This window comes from Tenrec ecaudatus, chromosome X (genome assembly GCF_050624435.1).
Source record: "Tenrec ecaudatus isolate mTenEca1 chromosome X, mTenEca1.hap1, whole genome shotgun sequence".
Lineage (NCBI taxonomy): Eukaryota > Metazoa > Chordata > Mammalia > Afrosoricida > Tenrecidae > Tenrec > Tenrec ecaudatus.
The window spans coordinates 132,798,354-132,811,206 of NC_134548.1; the positions used below are offsets into that span (position 1 = coordinate 132,798,354).

The following is a 12,853-nucleotide window of genomic DNA, read 5'->3' on the forward strand; positions in this document are numbered from 1 at the left end:
ATAAGTTACAGAAAGTATGAACAAGCCATAGATATAATGTGAATTCATACAAAAAAAGCACTTCAGTGACAGTTCTCTCAAGTCTATTGTGTAAGCCCCATCCTTCATACAGTCAATACTTGTGCTACATTTATAAGATGAACTATATTCCAATTGGGGCTAACTATCTCGAACATTTTAATGGCAGTAGACTCTCCCTACAGCCCCATGAGGGCTGCCGTGAAGAAGCAAGGGCCTGGTTGTTATGCTTCACTGCCTCGCTTATGAGATTATTGTTAGCTTACATTTCATAAGTAGCAGTCCGATGACAACACTAAATAGATTTTAATTCTCCAGAGATCCACAAGATGAGGTAAAGAAACACAACACAATCTGTCCTAATTAGTTCATATATTTCTGTCTTTCGATGTTAATCAGGCATTCAAGCAAGAGGGAGGGAGAGAAAAAAAGGCAAAACATGGCAAGTGGTTAAATACACTTGAATTGTTTCCATAGATACTGCTGAAATATAAAATATTCCCAATTTTACTTATGAAGCCAGTTTAAAAGTTCTTTTGTAGCCTCTTGGGGGTTTGGTTGGTTTGTTTGGCTCATTTTACCTAGGGTTAAATCACAAGCCCCAAAGAATATTGACTCATGCTTATCTTGAACCCAAAGAAACCATAAAAAATCATAATCTATAAAATGCTGCTGTTCCTGTGGGCAAACTGCAACTATAGGAGAGTTGTAGATTCATGCTACATCCATCTTTATTTAAAGAGCTATATGCAAATGTAAAATGAGTACTAAGCAGGGTTAATTCTTATACACTGAAACAGAACTCTGGCAGGAAAACAATATTTATTGATTCCATTAAGAGACAACTACATACTGTATTCTTATAATAGCCATATTAATAATACGTTTAAGGCATCTTAGGTTAGGATCAAAATTGGATCAAAGCATTGCCAGTTAGGAGCTTAAAACATTGCACACCAAATTTTTTTAATGAAACAAGTTGGTCTCTGGGACCAGCAAACACAACACTTGTCATTTGAAGCTGATCAGAGAGAGTAGTTTCGAAAAGGGATTATTGCCAAATGCTGAAACTGATTCCAAAGTGACAACGTATCAGTTTTAAGGAACCAAGCGTTTCTTTCAAAACGGAGGCAAGTAAACCTTGTTATGTGTGTGTGTGTGTGTTTGTACATAATCAGATTGTGGGTTTTAAAATTGCTCATATCCAGCGTGATGACGCTTGAGACCAATAAAATAAGCCAGCAACACTAGAATAAGTACTCCTGCCAAGGCTGCTCCCACCGCTATGGGCACAAGGAAGTTGTCGTCATCTGCACTGCAGTCTTGAGCTAGATGTGGAGAAAGGACAATTGAGAACAGAAAAGTGGCAAAATTCCAATTCTGTACATTTCAAGCAAAAACTGCAGCACTTCCCAAGGCACAAATAGATTTTATATTAACACGAGGTCATTGGCATTCATTATCTGCAAATGAGATGTTTGTCTCACAAAAGCAATTTTCTAAATAAACAAGTCATACCCTCCTAGGAACCAATAACAAAAACAAAACAAAATTCCTGACAACAATCATTTTGGATACAAGATGTATAAAATGATCACCTAATTCCCAGAAACTGTAATAGAAAATAATGAACAAATATAATTAGCCTTTCCTTGATGATCAGGCTGTGAGCTCTCAAAGGCAAAGTGTGAAGTTCTTTTTAAAATGCACAGTGCCTGAAACAGGGAAAATTGTGAAGGTGAATATTAAATTACCCAATGATCATCTATTCAAATCAGATGTCAAAATGAAAAGCAATCTGGGGTGGCTGAGTGGCAGAATTAAAGAAATGCTTTTTTTAAAAACCTGGACCTGATTGCATAACTGTTTGCCTCAAGATGCTCAGTCAAATATGAGACCCACTCAAGACAGTTAGTGGCTCACATTACAAACTGCTGTGGTCAGGGCAACACACAAAGTGCCATGGAAGTGTTCCCGAGGCACACACAACACAGCTTGGGTATACAAGACACACTTAAAAGAGGTGACACTTGAAGCTGAGTTTTGAAGGATGGGTGGGAAGTAAACATGCAGATCATGAGAGAAGGACATTCCAAGCACAGGAAACAACACGACAAAAATGTGGAGGATAAGAAGACATGGTGTCACTCACTGCCATTGAATCGATTCCGCCTCATAGTGACCATGTAGGACAGGGTAGAACTGCCCCTGTTACTTTGCAAGACTGTAAATCTTTACGGGAGGAGAAAGTCCCGTCTTTGTCCATGGTGGTTTTGAACTGCAGGCCATTGAGGTCAGAAGCCCAACGTGTAACCACTATACGAACAGGGCTCCTCCAGGGTAAAGCAGTCTGGCACCTGCAGGAACTATGGATCAAATAGTATTCTTGGCTGGGCAGGAGTCAAGAAGAGTATAATAAAAATTGCTCGCAACAACAGTGGTTTAACCTTATCTGATGAAAAAAGGGCAGGATTTTAAGTAGCATGTTGTTGTTGTTTCTGGAAATCCCTGGGCTATAAACATAGTTGACACGCTCAGCTGCTATCCAGGAGGTTGGGGGATCAAGTCTACATACACTTCAGAAGGTCTGATGATCTACTTAGGAAAGATCAGATAAAAGAAACCCTAGCCAAGAAGGCTAAGATGTTAAACTTACACATCACTGTTTTCCTGTTGTATTCTGACACACACGTCTGCGTGTATGTGTGGTGGCGAGTGGGAGTGGGGCACCGTGAATTGGAATTGACTCAAAGGTTGAAGGATGGTAGGGTGCTGTTTCAGAAGATTTGGCAGATAGAAAACTAGAGGTAGGGAGTTAGGAGGCATCTCTATTGCTAGAGTCCAAGTCACCAATAATTCAATCGTGAACTGTGCTGCCTGAAGTGGCGGAACAGAAGGTGCAGGGTTTAAAGCGAATCAGAATACCGAATTGACCAAGTGGATTTAGGGTGTAGTAGGAGGTGATGGTAGAATGATTTCCATCCCACACTTGATGAAGTTGCATTTATGCATGGAAACAGGAAAGTCAGGAGGAAGCATGGGTGCATTTTATTTTGGGTGCCTGTGTCTGAACCCGTTTTTTGATGAGCATTTGTGATTGTTAAAACCATATTGTTAGGTGCCAGCAAGTTATTTGTGACTGCTAACCACCCTTTGTATAAGGAAATACACTGCCTGATCAGACCTAACCCAGCCTCACAGTCCTGCCTGGTTGAAGCGCCTTGTTGTAGTCACTGTGTCAATCCAGCTCACTGAGGGTTTCGTTTTTAGATTCCCTTCTCCTTTACCAAGCATGATGCTCTCCTTCCAAAACTCATGCTAACACGCCCAGGTACATAAAATGAAGTCTTGCCATCCTTGTTTCTGAGGAGCATTCTGGTTGTACTTCTTCCAAAAAAGATGTTTGTTCTTCTAGAATGTTCACTATTCGTCACCAACACCATAATTAAAAAACATCGAGTCTTCTTTGGTCTTCCTTATACATTCTTCAGCAGCCTTCTCTTGCATATGAGGTGACTGAAAATACCATGGCTTGGGCAAGTGCACCTTAGTCCTCAAGGTACTATCTGCTCTTTAAACACCTTAAAGCGGTCTTTGGTGACAGATGTTGCCGGAGCAATACTTTATTGAAAGCCATAGACAGAGATATCTCTTAGTGGGGACAAATGTAACGGAAGGGAGGCCAAAGACACCACCTTGGGAAACACCAATATTTTAGTAAGCAAAAGAGAAAGAACAGGGGGAAAAAAAGGAAGATAGAAAACGGTGCCACTTAACTGGATGTCCCTGCGCAGAGGGGCTAGGACGAGAAAATACATCCAGGGGGCAGTTTAGCACCGACGAAATACACATCACTCCTCTGGTTCTTTAATCCTTCCTCCCCCCACTATTAATCTCGCAATTCCTACTAGTATGGTGTACAGACAGTGGCACAGTAGAAATCAATCAACTTAGGGAATTCAGGAAAGATAAACCTCCTCTGACACAGTAATGGGAGCAACGATTCCAGAAGGATAGGGGACAGGAAGAGGGACGAGTGGAGGCGGGGGGAGGGAGAAATGGATAGCAATGATGGCAGAGGAATCCCCCTCAGGGAAAGAATACCAGGATAATAGGTGAAGGGATAGCACGAATGGTACAAGGTATGTATAAATAATAACAATACATAATATATTCAGGGTTCGCAGGGGTGGCAGGGTGGGAGAGGGGGGAAAAGGAGCTTAAATGCAAAGAGCTCAAGAAGAAAGACAATGTTTAGAAACTGTTGATGCCAGTAATTATACATGTCTGCTTGAGACAACAGATATATGGTTTGTTATGCTATTATGTAAGAGCCCCAATAAAATGATTTATTTTTAAAAAATAGTGCCACAGAAGCCAAGTAGGAAACACTTTCAATTGAGTGTAGAATGAAGAGTCAAAAATATTAGAGAAGCTTGGGCAATGTCCATTGGATGGAGTAACATGGTGGATGGATGTTATAGATCAAAGTACTGTAGGTTTAGGAATGAATGGGAAGTGATGAGTAAGATCAAGAACCTGGGGTAGGGAACATAATACTTCAACCCCAAGATTTAAAATTATTAAGACAATAGGGAGAAAGCTGGGCAGTAAGTTCCTATACAGATTACAGTCTTGGAATTGTGTTGGGGCCGTTCTACTCTACCTTATAGGGTCGCCGAGTTGGAATGGACTCAATGGCAAACAGATTGGGTATTTTGTTGTTGTAGGGGGCGCTAAGAAGAAAACTTATTCCTGATGGCTAGAGACTTCATGGCTTTAGTTGCCAGCTCGATGATCTTTTCACTTGCTTCTTGATTCTTTTACAAATTCAGTTTGCAGAATTTACCAAATGTGACTTCAGACTACCTGGTGTGCACAGCGTACTCAGCTATTAGGTGGCATAGATTGCTCAAGTACCATAAAGTATTATGTCTTGGATTTAACAGAAGTTGGTTTTAACTTTTTTCATTAGGGTAATTTCTTATTCTGCCAACACCTTCAGAGTCCTCTCTTTGCCAAATTGAGTATTTGACCTAGAACTGAAACGACTTTTGTGAATACTGCCAATAAAGCTTTCACATTAGACAGATAGTCCCAGAGTAGAAAAAGGCAATTCTGCTCATACAAAGACCTTTCTAGATGATGTCACTGACTCAAAATGCTCTCATTTAGTATATGAAATATTAATTAATAACTGTCGAGCTTGTGAGTATAATCTTTCAAGGTTTTAGGTAACAGAAAGACACCTTGGTGAAGCAGTCATTTTAATAGGTTTGCAGCCTACAGAAAACCCCATTCTACAATTCCTGTGACATGCTCTAGTGCTGGATGTGTACTTACGGAAGTAGTGGAACTATTTCTGGAAAAAGGAAATATATATTTGGGGAAGAGCTTAATCATCAAGATGCAGATCTGTAAAAATAGTTTCACAGACCTTGAAATGTCAATGGAAAGATTCAGGTATATTAAAAAATACTTTTAATCTAATTTTCTGTTAAGAGATTTTTTTTCAAATACGATTTTCATTGCAAGAATTTTTTAAAAGTGAGCCACAACATTTCAACACAATACAGAACAAAGGCTCTTCCTAAAAAAATCAATCGTATCAACAATTCCCTTTCGAAGAGGCAGTGTCGAGAATAAGCATTTATATTTGCCACCCCTGAGAGTCTTGCCCTGAGATTACATTTAGACCTTCAAAAATATTCCTGAAATCCTCTTCAGTGTGACTAATAAAAACTCCCTGCCCTGGGCAGGATATTCTTGTAAGAGTATCTCTATGGGGTCAATATAACACCACCTCAACAGATTAGAGAGGGACTTTAGTGGGCAGTGAGGTGATGACAGTGGAGGAGAAACAGCTCCCCGAAGGAGGGTGGCAATGACTGCCCAACTCCAAGACTAATCAGTGTCACTGAACTATACATGTGGTGACTGGTGACTGTTTTGCCATGTATATTCTCCACAACAACAAAATATAAATAACTTAGAAGGGAAAAAGAATAACCCTTTGCGATATAGCATCTATTTGAAATACATCGCATAAACCTGAGAAGCTACATGAAGTTACTCCCTATGACATCATACCAGTTTCAGAAACAAGAGATGGCCATGATTAGTACAAAGTTAGCTCCCAGAGTAGAAGATGAAGAGTTGAGATGAACCCAAGACATTTTAATACTATCTTCCTACATGAAGGAGCCCTAGTAGCCTAGTGGATTATGTATTGTTCTGCTGACATTTCAAACCCAGTAGCCACTCCATGGGAGAAAAAGAAGGCTGTTTATTCGTGCAAAGAATTACTGCCTTGGAAACCTACAGGGGTAGATCTACTGTCATACAGGATTTCTATGAGTCAGAATTGAATAGATGGTATGGCAGGGAGAGAGTAACTGAAATAAAGCGAATAAATGCTGTAATCTTTAAAACTGTCATGGCTGTTGAGATTTTTCTTATAGGGGAAAAAGGGGGGCTTTTCAGATGGTACATTTTAACGTTGTATATATTATACACTGACAGACAAGCAATCACTCCACAGAGTGTTCCTAAAAGTGTTTTTGAATGTGTATTTATTTTAAGTGAAATCCAAATTGTCATGCAAAGAAATAAAAGTAACAGAGTTTTAAAGTCGCCAGGGGCCAGATGAAGAACCGGAGACCACTGGGAGTTAAACAACTTGGCCATGGTCATTATTACAGCTATTTACAGAGTTTGGAGTTTTAATGGGGCAATGGCATAATTGGGTTAATCCAGAAGAAAGTTACTGACTAGAGCGCTAAATTTTCTTTTGTGGTATTCTAAGTAAGGTAACTGGGAAGCCCCCTGGAAATCGGCTCTAAGAGACAGATTGCACAAAATCGTGCTTTGGTTCTGACCCATAGCTCAATGTGTTTGATTTTAGAGTAAAACCACTATCTGGATATTGAACACCTGCATCAACTTAGGGGTTGAGGAAAGTCTTTGAGTTAGTCTTTGAGTTGTGCTTAGTACAAAGAGGTACTCAGAAGCTTTTACTGGGGCAAATACATTCAAGATCACTGGCTCCCTAATTGGCTATGCATCGGATCCAACTGATGAGCTTGTCAGCGCATGCAAGCATAGTTACACACACACACACACACACACATGCATGCGCGGGCGCACACACACACACATACACACACACACAAATCTGAACCCTTCTAAATTAACTTCACTGGGAATGAAGCCAAGCGTCTGTACTTCTATAACACGCTTCCCAGGTAAGTCTTACTCTGTAGCCAGCCCAGCCTCAGTCACGACCTATCTATGGGGCACCTCGTCCAGACTGTACAACATGAAACATTTTGAAAATAATTTTAGCTCCATTTCTAAGAACTTCTTGATCTTTTCCTTTTGAAAGAAACTATATACAAAATCTTAACCAGTGAGGGAAAAAATGTCAGCAAATTTCCTTAAGAAATAAACAAATCTTTATTGTTTGTTTTTGAAGGAATATGTTGAGCAAATGGACAGGCATATATCTAAAGAGAAATAGTATACAGCAACTAGTGGATTAAACATTGGGAGGGGGGAACAGCATGGGAAGTATCTATGTGAACCAGTTTCTTTATACAAATGTTAACACACGAAAGGCACCCCAAACCATGTAGAGTCTTGCCCTTAAGATGTAAATCCCTTTGAACAAAAAAATACTATGATACAAAGAATAAATGGCTATAGGAAGTAATTGCGTAAGTAACAGTATATAAACTGGCCCATGTAAAATACAAATATTCAAGGAAGTCAGATTTTCTAAAAAAGTGATTAGAGGTACTTTAAAATGAATCAAGTATATAATCTAAATGTTAAGAGTTTTAGAAACATCACAATATTAAGCCAGTGCCCATCATTTTTGCTTCCTTAAAAAACAAAATGAAAAACAAAGAAAAGGCTGCAGAACTGCTTTGTTTTGACTTATGAGAAACAGCTAAAGCCCATATTCTTATAAGCATTATCCATTCTTACAAGAGTAACAACTTCAAAAAAAAAAAAAGAGTAACAACTTCATACTAAAACTCTACTGGGAGATGTAAAAAAACTCATGGGGAAATGCTATTCTCCTTGAATTTCAGTGAGCCACGAACTTACTGAAATCCCTGCACACTTACAATTTTTGAAAATCAAAATGTTTGGCTTAGTATTTTGTAAGTCCTTTAACCTGCCAATACAGCTCAACCTACTCTAGAAGGGAAGCTACTTAGTAAGTCAATTGTTTTCAAGCTACTTTATAAGGCAAGTTTGAGTGGGAGAAAAACATTTTCACTCCAATAGAACTTAAAGGACAGCTAAAAACATGCATATGCTAACATGCAACTGGCTATAAATGAGGGTAAGTCAAAAAGCACAGCTACAAAATCATAGAAGCCTGCAATAAACAAAAACATCAGGTGAAATTCCCGTTTCTCGGTATGTCCTCCTTTTAGGTCTATAAACTTCTCCAGTCAATGTTTCCATTTCTTTAACCCTCCCCCAAAGAATTCTGTGCTTCTCAATTCACACTTTGTCAACCTTGGCATCCTTGAGGGACTCAAATCGGGTTCCTTTTCATTGCTTTCTGCGTTTGAGGAACAAAAGAAAGTGTGAAGGACTAAGGTCAGGGCAGTATGGTAGATAAAGCAAGGGTTCCCAATGAATTCTCTTAGGACAGCCCTTGCTGGCGTCAAAGAATGAGGAGGTTTATGATGATCAGAAAAAAAATATCCTCAACATAACTTACCCCGCCTTTCTCCCAACAATGCAGTTTTCAATTTTCTGAAAACTTCATAGTAGAGCCACATGATTACTGTGTCAATTCCACAAAATCTATCGGGATTACCCCTTTGAATAAAAGCAAAATCACCACCACTACTACCCCCCAAAAATATGCCTTAACCTTCTGAGCTGATCTCTCAGTCTTAAATTCACCTTTGGGGGTCTTCTCAGTCTTTCTTAACATGCGTGATCCATCTACAGATTTGCTTTGTGTGAAGCCATTCTCAAGTCCTCTGGGCAAATCTTTCAATGCGGGAGGCTGTACAATTACTTTTGTCAAAAATTGATTGGTCCTGACCTCAATGACAATTTTTTTTCTTCCTTTTTTTTTTTTGACAATTTTTTTTCTATGGCAAAAAAGTATCCATTTTTGAAGGCACCCTAACAAGATTAAGACTGAGAGGACTTTGTCTGCAGTTATCCGCTGCTTATAGGGACATGTTAAAACAAGTTTTTTCTGGAATAAACCTATACATGTATGAACTGGAACCTTAAAACAATACTCTGACTTACTCTTGTGTGTGTGTGTGTGTGTGTGTGTGTGTGTGTCTGAAACTATCCAGTTTATTCACCATTAGTAATATCCCAGAACTCAGACATATCATTTGTAGTAAGTGGAGAGGCATATAACCCAATCTCGTAAAAAAAAAAAAACAGAAGAAGAATCCTCTATATATGGCAGTATATTAATAATTATTTTATATTTGTTTATAAAATGTCTCCTAGAAGTAGCCAAAAATACTAGCTGTGTTAACTATCAAATTGAAAGGGTTTTCTGTCTCATATGACATTAAGTGGTAACCAGTAAATAGACCATTGGTATATCTCTCCAGAGCACTCAAAAGTATGTGACTTCATAGTGGTTCTATGGTAATGGACAATTCCAATGTAAGTCTTTATTAGCGCAAAACCATTTCAATGTGCAAGTCGAATGAGTGAAAGTTGTAGTGATCAACGCAAGCTGGAAACAAAGAATGACTTTGTAATGGACACCACAAAAAGAAGACTAGGACTTTTGAGTTGGATGCAAATTACTTTTTAAGTGTTAAGAGCATTTGTTTTATTTAGATGTTGGCATATCTAATTAAGCAAAAGAGAGGGGTGGGGAACCACCTGCTACCATGCAAATAAATTGTATTTCACACAAATAATCCATGAGTGTTAAGTTTATTTCCCAAACTGGGCAATCCCCTCATGTTAGTTTCCTATGTGTGCCGTGCGCATTATATGCATATGTACATTATCTGCGTGGGCCTGCTATGTGGTGAATATACAGTATTGAAAGGTTACAGCGAAATCAGCATTTAATTTTAGATGTAGCAATTGTCCACTTACCATGCAATACCTAGTGTTCATATGAGAAAGCAAACCATTTCAGAGGCCAATTTACGGTACAAAAGACTAAAACCCTAAATTGGCATTGCCTCGCAATTATCTCTAAAGTACCTAAAAAGTGGATTGAAATGCCCAGTTAGAATTGCTGTGTGTCTTGTAATTTGAATGGTTGAAATATGTAGGTTTTTCTCAAAGGTATTAAATAAGATTAACACCTATTCTAAAGTTGAAAAGGGTTCTGTAGCTTTTGTCATTACAGCCATATTAAATGGAAATTATTCAAAGCATTAGAAAGGCATTTATTGCTAAGAACATAATACTAGGCTCTGTTCAGATCTACTGGCATATCTCTCATAGGTCAAAATGGCAGCAATGCCAAAATAGCTACATTAACCTGCAAACAAAATCACAAAGTGCAAATGAAGCAAGTATAAGCTCAACATGGAACATGGTGTCCCAACTCATGTACATGCAGGAGAAAAAATAATTTTTCCTAAATCATAAATTTTTCACCAGAATATCTAAAGTGAAAACAACTGCAAAACTGTATTCAGAACAGAAGTCTGGTATCCCAAGGGGGTTGCACATGCCTTTTGCTGTAGAAGTGTCGTCCGTGTGCTGTCGAGGTGGTGCCGCCGACTCAGTTACCCTAATGGGCAGAGTAGAACTGCTCCATTGGATTTCCTAGGCTGTAATCTTTATGAAAGCAAACTGCCACATCTTTCTCCCAGAGTCACCGGTGGGCTCGAACTGCCCACTTTTCGGTTAGCAGCCAAGCACTTAATCATTATACCACCAGGGCTTAAATGTCTTGGTTGGGAAAACCAGAATCACAAGGCCAAGCTGTGGTTTCTAAGGTTCTTCTTCTTCTTCTTTGTCTTCTTTTTCAGATTTGTATTTGTTCAAATTTGAAATCCCTTGCACCACCCATTCAAGGACCAGGACTACAACTAAATGTACAGTAAATTGAGTAAGATTTCATGTTAGAACTTGTACTTGATTATTTTTAACAGACGATAGCATGGATTAGTGTTACAGAGTCTGATATCCAGCGTGACTTTTTCTTCTGCCAATTAGGTAAGCAATCACTATAACGACAATCAAGCCTGAAAGACCAGCACCAACTATAATTGGTATTAGAATGGTGTCATCATCCAGCGAACACTCCTGGGCTGTAGATGAGAAAAAGTGTGTAACAATGAGTATTCGCAACAACTGCGAAGTCAAAGATGTTGACTCAAACGTCAGAAATTCTCTTACAAAAATCAAACTTAAGTAAGTATGACAGGTCTATTTTTATGGCAAAGCTATAGAAAAAGATGGATGATTCTAAAGCTAACATCCTAAAAACATTTTCCTTCCATTCATGTATGTGAGCATGTATGCATAGATATTCCTTAATGCAAAACCACTGATATTCCATTGTATACAAGTCTATATGTGTGTCTATTTATATTGTGAATCATTTTTTAAAAAAGGAACAGTATTTCATTAGAAATGAAGTTAATTAATGTAGCCCATTCTTTAAAGAGCCTTGCTGAAGTAGGGTGGATATCTTTTGGGAGACTGGAACGGATCAAGAAGGTTTCTTGGGATTAGAACAGCTGATCCTGGATTTCTATTACAGCAGTGGTTCTCAACCTTCCTAACGCCACAACCCTTTCATACAGTTCCTCATGTTGTGGTGACCCCCCAACCATAAAAATATTTCCACTGCTACTTCATAACTGTAATTTTGCTACTGTTATGAATTGGGTGACCCCTGTGAAAGGGTCATTCGATCCCCAAAGGGGTTGTGAACCAAAGGGTGAGAACTGCTGCATTAGAGGAAGGGGCAGGCAGCAAACGATAGCCTATAGGCCAAACCAGCCCAAGAGCCAAACATGTTTATTTTTTAAAAGCTGCAAAAAAGAATCAAAAGATTATTTTTGATGCAGGAAAAGTATATGAAATTCCAACTTTAGCATCCATAAATACAGTCACATTGGAATACAGCCACATGCATTTGTTTATGTATGCTGACAGCTGTTTGGGGGATGCAGGAGTAAAGCTAAATAATTCTGACAAAGACTATCTGGCTACAAAGCTTTCCACATTTACTGTCTGTACAGATACCTGATTTAAGAGTATACAATCCTAGTGGCTACAAAAAGTCAAAATCCTGTTCACTATCTGTCTCATCAATCTGGTGAGGGCTGTAGCCTACAGAAGTCATTGTTTTCAACTTCTAAGGAAATGTTGGGTCCAGTAAAAACCCAATCAGCTTTCTTTTCCCTTACTACAATTCCATTTCCTGTGCATTGTATTTATAGGTGCCTAAGGCCGAGAGTCTCGTTCCACAGATTACTTATGCATTCAATACCAGTACTAAATGTTGTATACCCCGCCTTGGGTGAAATTATTTAGTCTATGTGCATGAACATCAAAATTTCAAATTAAAGAAAGAACGTAGCTCACCTCTATTAAGTCAGACAAGGGAGAGACCTGAACTGATATCAATACTACAAAAATCTGAAATTCTACATACAAAACTGGACCCCAAAAAAAGGTGAAGGATGTGTGTCTGGCAGCACGGGAGTAGAAAGGCTAGATAAAGACTCCAAAAAGAGCCATGAAAGGTTCAGTGTCCGTTTATGAACATGAGAAAAAAGGAATCCTTGAACATATTTTTATAGTGTGATGAACCTCCCTGGTCAGAAAATTATTTATTTTAGACTAGCTAACT

At 38.7% G+C, this 12,853-nt stretch overlaps 1 protein-coding gene across 2 annotated transcripts in view; it reads right to left on the bottom strand.

Moving 5' to 3' along the window:
- Window positions 1-375: 375 nt before the first annotated feature.
- The window catches only part of LAMP2 (lysosomal associated membrane protein 2), a 47,388-nt gene continuing 34,910 nt past the window's right edge, over window positions 376-12,853 (bottom strand). The window contains exon 9 of one of the 2 annotated variants that reach the window (XM_075538606.1): window positions 376-1,346. In XM_075538606.1, the coding sequence (XP_075394721.1) occupies window positions 1,207-1,346 (140 nt within the window). In that variant the 3' untranslated portion in view covers window positions 376-1,206. Of the gene's footprint in view, window positions 1,347-7,599; window positions 11,301-12,853 lie in introns of those variants that run through there. The other variant, XM_075538607.1, reaches the window with a different exon arrangement.